The 16,903-nt window shown below is 40.3% G+C and overlaps 1 protein-coding gene across 1 annotated transcript in view; it reads right to left on the reverse strand.

The window, feature by feature from the left end:
* Golgin104 (Golgin 104) overlaps positions 1–16,903 on the reverse strand; it is a 192,719-nt gene that overhangs the window by 66,150 nt on the left and 109,666 nt on the right. Inside the window, exons 4-5 of the mRNA XM_065222206.1 lie at positions 16,153–16,251; positions 15,746–15,888 (exon numbers count right to left, since the gene is read on the reverse strand). Coding sequence (XP_065078278.1) covers positions 15,746–15,888; positions 16,153–16,251 — 242 coding nt within the window. The remainder of the gene's footprint in view (positions 1–15,745; positions 15,889–16,152; positions 16,252–16,903) is intronic.

Consider the following 16,903-nt stretch of genomic DNA (forward strand, 5'->3'; position numbering starts at 1 on the left):
TCGTGAGTGCGTACAGAACCATTTCGATGGAGGCAGTATGCGTTATCGCCGGTATGATCCCAATCGGCATCACCTTGGCGGAGGACTACGAGTGCTATATGACGAGAGAAACCAGAGGAGTACGAAAAATGGTGAGAACGGAGTCGATGGCTAAGTGGCAGCAGGAGTGGGATGCAGCAGAGAACGGTAGATGGACACACAGGCTAATACCGACTCTTTCGACCTGGGTGAACAGGAAGCATGGAGAAGCCAACTTCCACTTGACGCAGTTCCTGTCTGGTCATGGCTGCTTCAGGAAGTACCTGCATCGGTTCGGACACACAACGTCACCCTTCTGTCCGGAGTGTGGGAATGTGGAAGAATCACCAGAGCACGTGGTCTTCGAATGTCCTAGATTTGATGATGTGCGAGAGGATATGCTCGCCCTTAGCACGGAGAATGTCGTCGAAGAAATGTGTCGAGAGGAGGGCACCTTTAACGCCGTCAGCAGAGCAGTAACGCAGATCATGTCAGCGCTGCAGCGAAAATGGCGGGAAGACCAACTAGAAAGTAGTAATGTGCTCACACAAGTGCGAACTGAAAGCCGAAGCCGGGAGAACTCTCCGTCAGAGTAGGCTGTATCCACCACCAGGGATAACCGAGTAGAACGTGACGCTGGGAGATAAATGGCTCACAAATTGGAGAGACGATCAGCGAACTGGAAGCGCCAATTAGCTGAGGTAAAGTGAGGTGCGTAATGCACGGCCCCCTCCGAAGTAATACGACAAGTGGTTCCGGGGGAAAAGGGCAAGGCGTCTAAGGAGGTTTTAGTGCGGTAAGAATCCCACACACCGTGTCACCGCGACTGTGCGCCCAGTCGTCAAGCGGTGGCACGATGGCCTTTTTGAAGGTTTCCTCCTTGCCAAAAAAAAAAAAAAAAAAAAAAAAAAAAAAAAAAAAAAAAAAAAAAAAAACACACACACACACACACACACACACACACACACACACACACACACACACGCACAGGGCTACAAATGGTGAGTTGACAACCTAGCTCTGGTTCTTACAAGTTCCTACCTCACACCTCCCCGTGGTGTAGCCTGGGCAATGTTGTCCTTCTGACAATAGCAAAGTGAGGGGGTGCGACGCGAACACTGGTGCGGTAACCATAAAACGGCAATAGAAGAAATGCTTCGTCAACCCGCAGGAGTGCCAACCGGCACATTAGGATCGACGCCAGTAAGAAAGATCCTTATTGCGGCATACTGGACACGGCACGGTACAATGGATTGGATACCACGCTACAGGGCTGACAGTCGTGCTATTCTGCTCCCTAAGTAAAGAAGGGTGACACCTTCTTGAATGGCGAGTGGGCTAATAGTGCGGTTGCCCCCGTCAAGGTAAAACCTTGGCAGGCCTCCGGATACGTTCAAAACTCGTCACCAATTGGTGATTGGTGAGTAGTAGGCTCAGATGTAACATTCCTGACTTACGCCGATCTGGCTCTGAACACGGCCCCCATAAAGGACCGTGTCAACCCTAGCATGGCCTCCCTGCTTGCATAGATAACCATGGGATCACGATACTACATACAACGAGTGGAGATAGCGGCCCGAAGGGGGGACCCATCAGAATGGATAAAATTGGAGAAAAAAAAACAAAAATGAAGAAAAAGAAAAAAACCAAAAAAAAATATGAAGAACGACGGCAAGACGCCAGACAGTGAAAACGGAAAAGCGTGTTCGCAAGGAGCGGGATATTGCAGAGATCACCAGTGTCGAACCTGGGGGTCACTGCGAGTTCCAGATATTCACACCAATATCCAGTAGTAGCAAATCCCAAGAACTGCAGCTTTGGAGAACCAAAATGACGGAGGTCAGGAGGAAGATCGATGAGCTCTATGTGTTCGTGAAGGATAAAAACAACGTACACAAAGAAATCAAACCACTTGTGACCGGTATCAAATCCGGCATAACAGTGACAGATCGGGAATGTCAATTGTGGTGAAAAAAAGCCGAAAATGCCGAAAAGGCTCTGCTGGAGGCCAAGGAGAGCATAAGACTGGCTCAAGCACATGAGACGCCGAAGGGACCCACAAATCCACGTCCTGAAAAGAGAGATAGGGACACGCCAGGAGATGAGGAGGAGCCCAAAAATCGCAGGACGACGAGGAAGTCATCAAGGAGATGGGAGAAAATGGTGCGTGGCGTAAAGTCGAGAACCAGAAGGAGAGGAAGAAAAAACAGAAGGAAGATGAAGTGAGGAAGAAGGAAGAGGAAGTGAGGAAGAAGGAAGAGAAGAAGAAGGAAGAGAAGAAGAAGGAAGACAGGAAGAATAAGGAGAAGCCTAGGCCTCGTAGGGAGAGAAGCAAGGGTGACGCTCTGGTTGTTGAGGCGAAGGACAAAACGTCCTACGCAGCACTCCTCCGGAAAGTGAGAGAGGATCCGGAGTTGAAACAACTAGGCGAGAACCTGGTGAAAACCAGGCGAACCCAGAAAGGCGAGATGCTATTCGAGCTGAAAAGGGATCCTACGGTTAAGAGCGCAGCTTTTAAGGAGCTCGTCGAAAAATCTCTTGGCGAGACGGCGAACGTAAGAGCCTTATCCCAGGAGTCAGTGCAGGGATCTGGACGAGATCACAACAGAAGACGAGTTGAAAAGTCGCTGAAGGTGCAATGCAACCTGGGAGACGTACCGATGGCAATTCGGTTGAGGAAGACGTATGGTGGCACGCAGACGGCGTCGATACGACTTTCTTCGGACGCAGCTAACGAGCTGCTGAAGACTGGCCGAATCAAGGTTGGGTGGTCAGTGTGCCCGTTGAAAGCTATTCCTCGGGTATCTAAGAAAATGGAGAGATGCTACAAATGCATGGGCTTCGGTCACCAGGCAAGACAATGAAAGGCCCTTACAGATATGATCTGTGCAGGAAATGCGGAGAGAAGGGGCACGTTGCAAAAGACTGTACAAAGCAACCGAGGTGCATGCTCTGCAAAAAGGAGGACGGAAATGGCCATGTGACGGAAATTTTCAGGTGCCCTGAGTTCAAGAAGGCGATGGTGGACCAGCAATAATGGAGGTAACCCAAATAAATCTCAATCATTGCAACACAGCACAGCAACTGTTGTGGCAGTCAACAACGGAAACAAAGTGCGACGTTGCAATCATTGCAGAGCCATACCGAGTCTCTCTCGATAATGGTAACTGGGTGGCGGATAGAGCAGGAGTGGCGGCCATACAAGTCATGGGCAGATATCCCATTCAACAAGTGGTGGCAAGCTCATACGAAGGTTTCGTGATCGCCAAAATCAATGGAATCTATGTATGTAGTTGCTACGCACCCCCGAGATGGACAATTGAGCAGTTCCACCAGATGCTAGATGGGCTCACCGGAGAGCTCATTGGACGGAGACCAGTGGTCATCGCAGGAGATTTCAATGCTTGGGCAGTGGATTGGGGGAGCTGATGTACCAACGCAAGAGGGTATAGCCTGCTGGAAGCTCTGGAAAAGTTGAACGTCAGTCTGGCCAAAGAAGGAACCATCAGCACCTTCCGCAAAGATGGTAAGGAATCCATTATCGACGTCACTTTCTGCAGTACGTCGCTAATGGCAAATATGAACTGGACAGTGTGCGAGGAGTTCACCCATAGTGACCATCAGGCGATCCGGTACAGTATCGGCGAACGGACACCGGTGGAAATGCGGAGGACGAAAGTAAGCGAGTGGAAGTGGAAGACGAAGGCATTCAATAAGGATCTCTTCATCGAAGCTCTAAGGGTAGACAGCAGCGTCTCGGGCCTAAGCGCGAATGAGTTGACCGAATCATTAGCAAGGGCATGTGACACAACTATGCCGAGAAAACTGGAGCCAACGAACAGGCGGCATCCAGCCTACTGGTGGAACGAGGAAATTAGCACCCTCCGTGCTACTTGTCTTCTAGCCAGAAGGCGTGCTCAGAGAGCAAGAACAGAAGCAGACAGAGAGCAGCGCAGGGTGGTGTTCCAAGAGGCCAGTGCTGCACTGAAACGAAATATAAAGCTGAGCAAGTCAAATAGTTTCAAGGAGTTGTGCCGCGACTCCGATGCCAACCCCTGCGGCAACGTATACCGAGTCGCGATGGCGAAGATCAGAGGTCCAACGATGCCGGTTGAAATGTGTCCCAACAAGCTGAAAGTCATCGTGGAGGGATTTTTCCCACAGCATTACCCAACGAACTGGCCACCTACACCATATGGCGAGGTAGATGAAGACAACGTTGAATAAGTCTCCAACGAGGAATTCATAGCAGCAGCGAAAGGGTTGAAAGCGAATAAAGCTCCCGGCCCGGATGGAGTTCCCAACGTGTCGTTGAAGGCGGCGATCCAGACGTTCCCGGGCATGTTCAGGATGGTGCTGCAGAAATGTCTGGACGAGGGTCAGTTCCCTGATAGGTGGAAGGTACAAAAGCTTGTGCTGTTGCCGAAGCCCGGAAAACCGCCGGGGGATCCTGCATCGTATAGGCCAATATGCTTGCTGGATACTGTAGGAAAGCTCTTGGAGAGGATCATCCTCAACAGGCTGACGAAATGCACGGAAAGTGAACACGGATTGTAGGAGAGACAGTTTGGATTTCGGAAAGGGAGATCGACGGTGGATGCAATTCGGACAGTGATTGACAGAGCCGAGAAAGCTTCCAAACAGAAGCGGAGAGGAAATCGATACTGCACCGTGATTACGATTGATGTGAAGAATGCATTCTATAGCGCCAGCTGGGAAGACCAACTAGAAAGTAGTAATGTGCTCACACAAGTGCGAACTGAAAGCCGAAGCCGGGAGAACTCTCCGTCAGAGTAGGCTGTATCCACCACCGGGGAAAGACCGAGTAGAACGTGACGCTGGGAGCTAAATGGCTCACAAATTGGAGAGACGATCAGCGAATTGGAAGCGCCAATTAGCTGAAATAAAGTGAGGTGCGTAATGCTCGCCCCCCTCCGAAGTAATACGACAAGTGGTTCCGGGGGAAAAGGGCAAGGCGTCTAATGAGGTTTTAGTGTGGTAAGAATCCCACACACCGTGTCACCACGACTGTGCGCCCAGTCGTCAAGCGGTGGCACGATGGTCTTTTTGAAAGTTTCCTCCATGCCAAAAAAAACACACACACACACACACACACACACACACACACACACACACACACACACACACACACACACACACACACACACACACACACACACACACATACACACACACACACACACGCACGCACACACACACACACACACACACACACACACACACACACACACACACACACACACACACACACACACACACACATACACACACACACACACACACACACACACGCACAAGTAAAGTATTCTTTGAAAAACATCCGTATCTAAGTTCAGAAGTTGAAGTTACGTCGCTATCCTATCCTATCGTCTACAAATTGAAGACGTTGGTAACACTCTCGTCGTATCGTATCACGCTGTTGAAGTTCGGGTAGAGTCTCATTGCACCGAACATAATGATGAAGAATCCGGTCACATACTGAGTCAATGCGTCAGTCAGTTTCCTGTCAATGTCTTCCAGTAGGAACGTTCCATCCAGAATCACACTGGCATATACTAACTTCCATGAACCGGGACCAATAGATCTTATGCTGGGCATGGAACTGTACCGCGAACTGCTCCTAGAATTATTCAACAAGCTGGGTCTGGAGAAACCAGTTCTGCAAAGACTAAAGACTATATCAAGTGTAACTATTCAAATCGACGTATCAGAATTTGGAAACAATCACTTCAATCGACGATTTGCTAGATCACTCACAGAAACTAACAACACCAGCTAGTAGGGGAGAGGTTCCCCTACCTGATGATGGTGTTTGTTTGCGTAGGTGAGTTATCAGTTAAGACAAACCATTGATTGAAGTCATTGTTTACAAAACCATATACGTCGATTTGAATAATTACGCTTGATATAAGACTATGGGACGATCGCTGAATGAGTGTGATGGGACGTCCACTCAGAAAACATGGAAATATATATTTGGACGATCGCTTGCTAAGTGCGCTGGGATGTTCACTAAGAGATCATTAAAGCGGCAGTTTGGGACTAACGCTGAACTGGTGAGACTGGACGGTGTTTTGAATTCTTTAAGTTTTGGAAAAGTAGATTAAAACGTCATTAGGATGCGTGTGGCTGAATTATAATGTCCATCGGTTATGGTCAAGGACCTTTTCTTAGATTTCTTGAGGAATGGTATACTTGCCTCAAAGTACTCACATGAAAACTAAGGAAATATTCAGCACATCCGTAGATAGCGTAGGTGTGCACAAATTCCACTAGCCAGGATGATGAAGAAATAGCTACTCTGTAGACTTCAAAATAATAACGTTTCGAGACAATAGATTAATATTCGTTATGTATTAGGTTTTACACCGTCGGGGTTAACCTCAATCTGATGACAGTTCAGTGGTACTGTTTACGTGGACTTAGTGGATTTTTTCTTGGGTAGATTTTCTGGATAATTTTTCAGATTGCAGTGAGATGTAAACCACACTTTTGCAATCCTTTCACCACACATTTCCTCGACAATTTTCAAGTTAAAATTCGGAAATTTTAAAATATATATTTTTCGAAAAAACGACTAAGTGCTTGTAAACAGTACCACTGAACTGTAAAAAAGGTTCAGCCGATTAACACTGAGTTCATTTGTGACGTCACGCTGCAGTACCTAATAGCATTCATTGCTGAACCCCTTGGTAAACTGTCAGATGGATAAATACATTCACTCTGAGATTCATTCTCTCCCGCCCGAATTAGGTACTGCAGCGTGACGTCATAAATGAACTCAGTGTTAGCCGGCTGAACATTTTTGACAGTTCAGTGGTACTGTTTACAAGCACTTAGTCGTTTTTTCGAAAAAATATATTCTTAAATTTCCGAATTTCAACTTGAAAATTGTGGAGGAACAGCGCGTTGAAAGGATGTTGTTCGTGGACATTGCAGAAGTGTGGTTTACATCTCACTGCAGTCTGAAAAATTGTCGAGAAAATCCACCCAAGGAAAAATCGACTAAGTCCACGTTAACAGTACCACTGAACTGTCTTCAGATTGAGGTTAACCCCGACGGTGCAAAACCTAATAAGGTACTGCAGCGTGACGTCACGAATGAACTCAGTGTTAATCGACTGAACCTTTTTGACAGTTCAGTGGTACTGTTTACAAGCACTTAGTCAGTTTTTCACAAATAAAAATATTCTAAAATTTCCGAATTTTAACTTGCAAATTGTCGAGGAACAGTGCGGTGAAAGGATGCAGAAGTGTGGTTTACATCTCACTGCCGTCTGAAAAATTTTCGAGAAAATCTACCCAAGAATAAATCGACTAAGTCCACGTAAACAGTACCATTGAACTGTCATCAGATAGAGGTTAACCCCGACAGTGCAAAACCTAATAGCACCGCAGTCAGCAAGCACAGCATTCGGCCTCGTTCGGTCGCATCAGGTAGATAGGACGGTACAGCTGGCGTTGCCCATTTGCGCTGGGTGATTCTCGTGCGGAGAAATATTATACTTCCACAAATACTAGCAATTTTTTATGTCAAGCAATGGTGCCACCAAATCAGCACCATCAACATTAATTTACTTAACAAATATAAACGCTGTATATTGTATTACCATAGACTTATTAATAATAGACAGCGGAGCTGATATTTCACTGTTTAAATGTGGAAAAATATCGTATTATCAACCTGTAAACATAAATAAAAGATATAGAATTTCTGGAATAATTAATGGACTTATTGAAATTATTGCAGAGACTACCACTAATTTAAGATGTAACCACTGCGTAAATGTCAGTCATGCATTTTAAATTGTTAATGATGATTTTCCAATACCAACAGATGGTGTATTGGGACGTGAATTTGTTTACTAAATATAATTGCAATATTAATAACGAATATTGGTTACTAAACTTCAACTTTCAAACCCATACAATTACAATACCTATTGAAGATAGTCTTCAAAATAAAATAATTCTCCCACTACCATGCGAAGTAGTTAGAAGAGTACCAAATTTTAATATAACAAAAGACTACATCGTGCTCTCGCAAGAGATTCAACCTGGAATATTTTGTGGAAACACCTTTGTTAAATTCATAAACACTACGAATAGTCACGTACTACGGAAGAAATAGAAAATTACCAACAAATTCCATTAAATAATGAAAATTCTAATCGAAGTTGTAAGCGTAAACAAGAATTATTATCTTAAATCGATTTTTCTAGCATGGCTTCATATGCACAAAAACCTTTGAAAAAATTGATTGAACAAAATGCAGATATATTCTGTATGCCAGATGAAAAGTTAACCACCAACAATTTTTACAGAAAGAATATTCAATTAAATGACCGAATTCCAGTTTAAAATCTAAACTGTAAAAATATTCACTCACAAAACAATGAAAAGCATAATCAAGTAAAAAAGATGTTGGATGATGATTTAATAGAACCTTCAATATTTTCATACAACAGCCCAATTTTGTTGGTGCCGAAAAAATCGAACGACGGAAGTAAAAAATGAAGACTGGTAGTTGACTTTCACCAGTTAAATAAAAAGATCTTGGAAGATAGACCTTTGCCAAGAATAGTTACGATTATATATCAGTTAAGAAAAGCAAAGCATTTTTCAATTTTGGACCTGATGGCTGTATTTCACCAGATTCAGATTAGATCCAGAAGCAAGAAAATATACAGCTCTTTCTACATCACTTGTACATTTCACCTTCAAACGACAATTTTACTTAAATATAAATCCAAATAGTTTCCAGCGAATGATGAACATCGCTATGGCAGGATTAAATCCTGAATGTGCATTTATATATATCTATTGACGGCATCATCATTATTGGATGTTCCGTCAACCATCATTTAAAGAATTTACAAAAAGTTTTTGAGTGTTTAAGATTCTATAATCTCAAGCTCAACCTGGCCAAATGCAAATTTTTCCGTACAGAAATAGTTTATCTAGGGCGTCGAATTACAGATAAAGGAATTTTAACTGACAGTAACAAATTCCAAGTAATGAAGGACTTCCCTGTACCCACAAATGCAGATACGACGTTTCGTAGCCTTCTGTAATTATTATTAGAAATTTGTTTCAAATTTTGCACATATCGCAAAGCCTCTGATCGAATTACTGAGAAAAAATGTGAAATTTATTTGGACCGATATACATCAAACCGTTTTTATCAAATTAAGACAAATACTGATATCTCCCACTATTTTACAATATCCCTACTTCACAAAAGAATTTATCGTTACTACAGATGCTTCTGACGTAGCATCCGGAACAATCTTATCACAACGATGTGGAAATGATGATTTACCTGTCGCCTACGCTAGCAAAATTATATAAATTTAAAAAAAATAAATAAATTAGCCATGTCATTTGAGGATAAATTTTTCAACCTAATAAGCGCATTTAAGGAAATCTCTAACAGAGCCATTTCCATGCATGAATTAATCAAAATTCAATCCTCCAAAGATACTGACAGCAAAAGAAAAAAATAAAGAAGTAATAGAAAATTTCCATATGATCCCGACGTTAGGTAATATTGACCATGTATCTTAAAATACGAGAACTGTACAAGTGGAAGAATATGAAAACACAAATTTTGTAAAATTTAGTAAACTATGCAAAATAAACAAAGTACACAGACATACTAGAGAAAAACAAGTAATTACAACTACACCTTCGAAACCATTCGAAGTACTTTCAGCAGATACAGTTGAACCTTTTATGAGAACAAGTAAGGGCAATAGATACATTTTAACTCTACAATGCAATTTAACCAAGTATGTAATTTGTATTCCGATACCTACAAAAGAAACTCATGCGCTTGTTGAAAATTTCATACTAATTTATGGAAATTTCAAAGAACTTCGAACAGACCAAGGTACAATAACGAAGTCCATGGAAAAAATTGTCAAGTTTTATTAATCAAACAAACTTTTTTGACCACTTATCACCCACAGTCTATCGGAGCATTGGAGAGAAATCACAGATGCTTAAACGAGTATCTGCGATGATTCAAAATGACTGGGATGATTGGATTAAATTTTACACATTCAATTTCATTAAAACACCACATGATGTTCAGAAGAACACAAACCATGAACCAATTTATAACATCGAGCAATACTACAACGAGGTTAAATTTAAACTTCATTAAGCAAACGAAATTACCTGAGAAAATCTGTTATCCAAAAAAAAGCAAGACAAAATACAAATTATGATAAACTCATTCCAATACATTTGAAAATAGGTGATAACAGGAAAAAACTAGATCCATTCTACATAGGACCATACCTTATAAAGGAAATAAACGACCAAACAAACAAACAAACAAACAATCAATAGTTCACAAAAATCGAATTATTGAACCAAGCTAGAATGCAAAAAAAAAGAAAGAAAACAAAACCAAAAAAAAACAAAAAAAAAACAAAAATTCTTAATTTAGGAACAAATTGAATAACTTTATTCCATTTCATTGCATTACATTATTCATTTTGAAAAGGGAGGTTTCATATGTAGCTAGAACCATTTACGCCACTGTAAGAATTGAACTTACTAAATTTACCGAAAAGACAGAAAAATGCATATCATGCAATTGCACTCACATCAGTAGCGTTCATTTATACCATAGTCTTTCCAAACAGAATTATTCATATATCTTTCCTACACCCAGAACCAAGGTTGCAAAGACTCATTTCAGCTAAAATAATGTTTTTCGGAATAATAAAACCAAAAGATGGTATGATGGCATGTTTTACTTGTAACTTACAAGAAGAGGTTACAAAGTATGCGTTGGAAACATAAAACCTGTAAATTTTGCTTTCTATGAGTCACAATCAGCGATTTGCTGATCGCTGAGTGAGTGAGTGAGTGAGTGAGTGAGTGAGTGAGTGAGTTTGTGAAAAATCGCTGATTGTGACTCTCATGCAGTGAAATAAACAGGTTTAATATGTCAAACACATTCTTTGCAACCTCTTCTTGTATCCTACCAATTCAAAATTTGATCATGGCATCTAATTATTTCATAATTTAGAAAAACATTGTTTTAGCTGAAATGAGTCTTTCCAACCTTGCCCAGAACAACACTGTTGGTGTTGAGTACTTGGCGCTGATGAACTCTGCAAGTAGTAGACGAAATACGGGTATCTATTAAAAGATAAGCAATTATAACGGATTTAAAAGGAAATAAACCAAAATAATACATTACATTATAGACAATAATTCCGTATATAAACCAAAGCATTTCAATAATAAAGCAGATACTTTAGATCAAATAATCACTTTGAATTGCGATCCTTTCCTGCCCAACTTGGGATACACAGGTTTGGACACCGCTAAAAGGAAAAGAAATTCCCCAAGGTTCTGCGATCCTCTTCTGCCCTCTGGGATAAACAAATGAGGACACCGCATCCATTCCTTGATTATGCCACGAGCCTGCATACATATAAAAAGGGCATAATAAGATATTGTCGAAGTTACCAACGAGGAACTCGCAGCAGTGGTTAAAGGATTGAAAGTGAAGACAGCTCCTGGTCCGGATGGAATTTCCAACGTGGCATACAAATTGGCGATCCAGGCGTCCCCGTACATGTGGTGATGGTGCTGCAGAAATACAGAAGCTAGTGTTTCTACCAAAACCAGGAAAACCGCCGGGGGATCCAGCATCGTATAGGTCTGCTGGATACACTCGGAAAACTCCTAAACTCCAAAACAGGCTGACGAAATTCATGCAGAGTGAGCACGGATTGTTGGAGAGGCAGTTCGGATTGCGGAAAGGGAGATTAACGGTGGATGCAATTTGGACAGTGATGGACATAGTCGAGAAGGCGTCAGAATTGGAGAAGAGGTCGATATTGCACCGTAATATCGATCAACGTCAAGAATGCCTCCTAGACTAAGGCTATCAATCATACCATCGTTTAGTTCCAGTTTGAATGATACCCTGATGCTCCCTCCCAATCAATTTATTTATTTATATAATGAAAATATATGTAATGGAGAAATGAAATATATCAGATCATTATATATGAAATAATGAAAATAAATTTACATGGATAAATAAGTTGATATTCTGCAATGAAAATAATAAAAATTTAACATATAATAAGATGCAGTTTCTTCATCTTCATTCATTATATGTTTCTTCAGCTAAAATATCCGGTGGATGTAACACTGAAATTTCAAGGTTATATTGAAATTACATATTTTTAGCTCGAATGGTACTTGATATTCTCTTTTTACAATAATGTACGGATGTAAATGTTAAGTGTGATGTATAACTAACAGGACTAATAATAAAATGGGAATCTCATATAATTGATTCTATGCACGACAAGAAATAACCTGTATAATAAATATATGTATATGACGTTATGTACTGCTTTCTTTGCTCCATGCGCTTAATTTTAATATCGATGAGTAACTTTGTTAATGCAATACAACATAAACACACATAGAAATTATTACCGGCCCAGCAATTCCCACCGAAATTTCAGCAGGTTGGTAAAAATCAGGAATTTTAATTAACTAGGTGTAAAGCTTCAAACAAATAAAACGTAAAAGTTAAAAATGTATAATAATAAATAAGTATGACAAATTAAAAACAATCTAGATTATAATTTTGTGTGATTCAACTTCCTTTAACCCATAATGATACTTATGCATAAACATTATGCATGTGCCATAGATTGATACTGTGCCCCATGCGATGTTATGTATATTTTAAGTAATGAATCGAAAAACCGACAAATTTAGGTTATTTGGACCCTTAACAATATTTTCAATGATAATACATTGTAAATATTGAACAAATATTGCAAAATTTAATTGCTGTGTTTAGTTAATCTGTAATTAAAGAGTAACGGAAATTATTTCCAATGATGTTATGCGGTTTTTGACATTGGACTACGTCTTTAATATCTTTACTGGGGCTCACATAAAAAAAAATCGAAATTCAAACATGTAACGAAAAATCCCAACCACGGACGCAACGATAGAGCACAAATCTAACACATTATAAATATATATGTCGTAATATAGTAACACAATACACTTGAGTCGCTTTTTACGCGGGGGATACGTGCCGCGTAAAAAAAATCGCGTAAATTTCAAAATCCGCGTAAAAAAACAGCGTAAATTCCGAAATCCACGTGAAAAAACCGCTTAAAAAATTGTGTAAAAAACCGCGTAAAAAGCGACTCCAGTGTATAACGATAAACCGCGTGAACTCCGAAATTCGCGTAAATTCCGAAATCCGCGTAAAAAAACCGAGTAAATTCCGAAATCCACGTAAAACAACCGTGTAAAAAAACGCGTAAAAAGCGACTCCAGTGTACATCATATATGACATACAGGTGGTAAATTCCACAGTAAAAACAATGGGAGTTTTTTTTTATCTGATCATTAACTCTGTTGTTTTCCATTCATCTGAGTTAATTTGTATGGATAATGATGATGACAGTGGACCACCCTCACTGCTCGACCTGATTAAGTCCAACAAGCTCCAATTGCACCACTGCATGAAGGGCCAAAAACGATTTGGACGAATCCGTTGGCAACATCGCCGACGCGCATCTACGGGACAAACGATATTTTCCCTCCAACAACAGGATCACACAACCGGCCAAAAAACAGGCCATCCAACAGAGGGACGCCCCAATGAGCGGGAAGAAGAGCCCTCCCCTCACGAAACGCCATAAACAGGGAGTCGGCAACTCCACTCCCTCCATCCACCTCACTTCAATCAGGTGCCCTACTGGATCCGCCCGCACCCAGCATATAATGCATTATATATAATATAATGGAATGAAAGTATAGAGAAAAATAAAGGAAAGATCTCACCCGATATGTTGCAAAGGAATTCATGACATCTCGATGACTTCGAAGAGCTTCCATAGATATGCTGCCGCTACTTCTTCAACTAGTGTCAAAAAACAGCACTCTCGCCGTTCCATCCTCACACAGCAGCGCAAACCTCCAAAAACCACTAAACACACACTAGCTGCTTCAACTAAAGGGATCTTAGCAGATAAAAAATGGACTGCATCCACTTCCATCACCAATCCCTCGCGGCACATCGGCTTCAGTTCGCCAGTACAGTCTGTAAGACGAAGCGCCAGCACCAACGCTGAAATCAGAACCGAAAACTCAAGTGACCGAAAACAAACGATAATTCCAGAACCGGGTTCTGGTCTATATAAAATGAACTGATCGTAGAGTCGAGAAAACACACCACATTTTTTTTACATCGTTGCCTGTAATTTGACCGTTCACTCACTTAAAAAAGTTGACAGTTATCTTACTCTGGTGTAATGAGCTAAACTGATTAGTGTAAGACACATGACGCCCCGTAACGTGGGTAGATCACCTTTTCGTGGTACGTTACGGGATGTAAGATCTACCACCAATTTCTAGTCCTGACTACTTCAAACTAGGGGAATAGGATTTTTCAGTAATCCAAGGAACACATCTTAGTCCTTGTTACTTTTCATGCCTTGTTGATAGTGACAAGACTCAGCTTTGCCCACCGAGGATGATCTTGAAACAAGGAAAAAACGAGTTAGTTAGTCTTCATCTATGTGATTCCTAATATTCTATTCGTTGATCTCTACACGCAAACCAAAAATCTATTACAATGAATGTTAGTTCCGTTTCATATCATCCTCTGTTCATGAACATCGCAACAAATGTTAGAAATTGACAATGCAGGCGATATAATGGTTTTTTGTCTTTTTTATTTCGTGTTCTATCTACGCTTTCGACTAGACCAGTAAGCTTGTAGAACGACGCACATTGTAGAACATTGTAGAACGACGCACACAGTTGCCTTGAATCTCTTCAGCAGAAAAAGCATACGAAGTCAAGTATGCGAGAAAATGAGCGCTTCATGTTTGCTTTTAGGTTATCCATATTCAGAAGCATGGAGAGAGCAGTGGAGAAAGCACAGGTCTGATAATCGCAACGTTCGTGGTTCGAGTCCAGCCGGCAGTCTGTTTCAATTTTTTTCGAAATAACTTATTTACCTCACTAATACACTCTACATTTTTCGGTCTCCAATTTTCTTGCATTGGACCGCAGCTAGGTATATCGCATCCTTGGTTCATGCGGTCTCCTCTGATGATGAATCCCACATAATTGTAAGCGAATCTTACATCCCCCGGTTGGGTGTAGTTTAAAGTGGTTAAGACTAGGGTTCTGATGCATGGTCATTATCGGTGTCATCCCTTAATTTTGTTGCTAAGGAATCCAACTGACAGAGGGGCGCGCCTTTGGAGGGTGTTTCAAGGGTATAAATAGCGGAACATTTCAATTAGAGTCGGATCCTTGCGATAAATGCAAGAATGACAACTGTAAAAAAAATTGAATACTTTTTCATTTCTTAATAGTGATGGAGTAATAAGACATGCACTAAACTAAGGACACGGGATAGACTACAATAGATCAAATTACTGGTCGCAGTGGTGTTAGGTCCCGAACAGAGGAAAAAAAAAGACACATGACCCTCCGGGCCTCGGATTAAACTGAATACTGGTTTTTTATAACAAAGGATACAAATGCGTAAGATAAACAAACGAATATGCTTGTTTGAACAAAACGGATATGGCATTGGATCGTTTGAATGAACGATGTTTAAATTGATTCGTAAATGGGTATATAAATTTGAGAAATTCGCGAACTTTATGATCTTGTAACTTACATTGATAGTTGAGCTCTTAGTGCTTCTAAGTCATTCATTTTTGCCTGTAATTCAGCAACTTTCATGACATTGTTATCTAGCAGATTTTGCAGATTCAAGTTTTCCTGGTGCAGTTTGTTATTTTCAGCACACATGCAAGCTTGCTGTAAACAATCAGATTGAAAATGCAATAATCTTAATTATGGTAATTTATTTTAATCATACTTTTTGATCACGATCTCCTAATAAAATTTTGATTGTTTGCAGTTCCTTGTAGGCATTTTCTAACTGGTTTTCTAAATAATTTATGTTGTCTGTTTGTTTAGTATTTACATGTTTCAGCATTATTTGACTAGCCTAAAATTTGAGTGTAATAAACATTATAGGAAATTAAAAATTGATACTACTATAAGTGAATTCTTCTTTACCTTTAATTCCGCAACTTTGTGTGAACTACATTCATCTGTTTCTGGCTTTTGATTATTTTCGAGGTTCTTCTGAAGTTCCTGTAGTTCTTTTTCAAGGGCCTTGAAGAAAAAGAATAACATGCATATTACATAGATACATTTCCATATAACATATAAAATACACAGGGTGCTTGGTTCCGGATTTTATATATTTTTAGGGTTTATAGGGCTTCCAAAGTTATGAAAAAATCTCCATGAAACATAGAGTTGGAAATGACTGCTAAGTGAGTTGTTCAACATTCTATGTTTTTCTCATAGGTAATTTTGGTTAGCTATATTTTTTCAATCCTAATGTGTTTTTCTGATTGAATTATACCAAATGAAAGATTGAAGTCTTATCTATCAAAGTTTGAAAAGAATTCGATTAAAGTTAATTAACATACATAACAATTGAAAAGAATGTTCAAATTAACAAAACAAAAACTAGACAAATTACGTTCATTTTAGCGCTTTTAAGTTGAAAATTTTCAGTACTGTTTATTTATTTGTTCTACAAAACATTATCCATGCAGTTCTCTAGATTTGAGCCTTAGAAGTAATCTTGTAAGATTTATGGTTTCTACAAAATTGTCGGTTTAATACACCCATGAGTATGCCATCTCTATCCAAGCAGCATTCACAATAAAAACAAACAAAATAAACTCACCTGGGCTGCAAAGTCAATGCCCGGGTAATAGAATGCAATTATGCAATTTTAAATTTTTTTTTTTTT

Source organism: Ochlerotatus camptorhynchus, unplaced genomic scaffold, assembly GCF_037179485.1.
Source record: "Ochlerotatus camptorhynchus isolate MF236.1 unplaced genomic scaffold, CSIRO-AGI_Acam_v1.1 ptg000160l, whole genome shotgun sequence".
NCBI classification, from domain to species: domain Eukaryota; kingdom Metazoa; phylum Arthropoda; class Insecta; order Diptera; family Culicidae; genus Ochlerotatus; species Ochlerotatus camptorhynchus.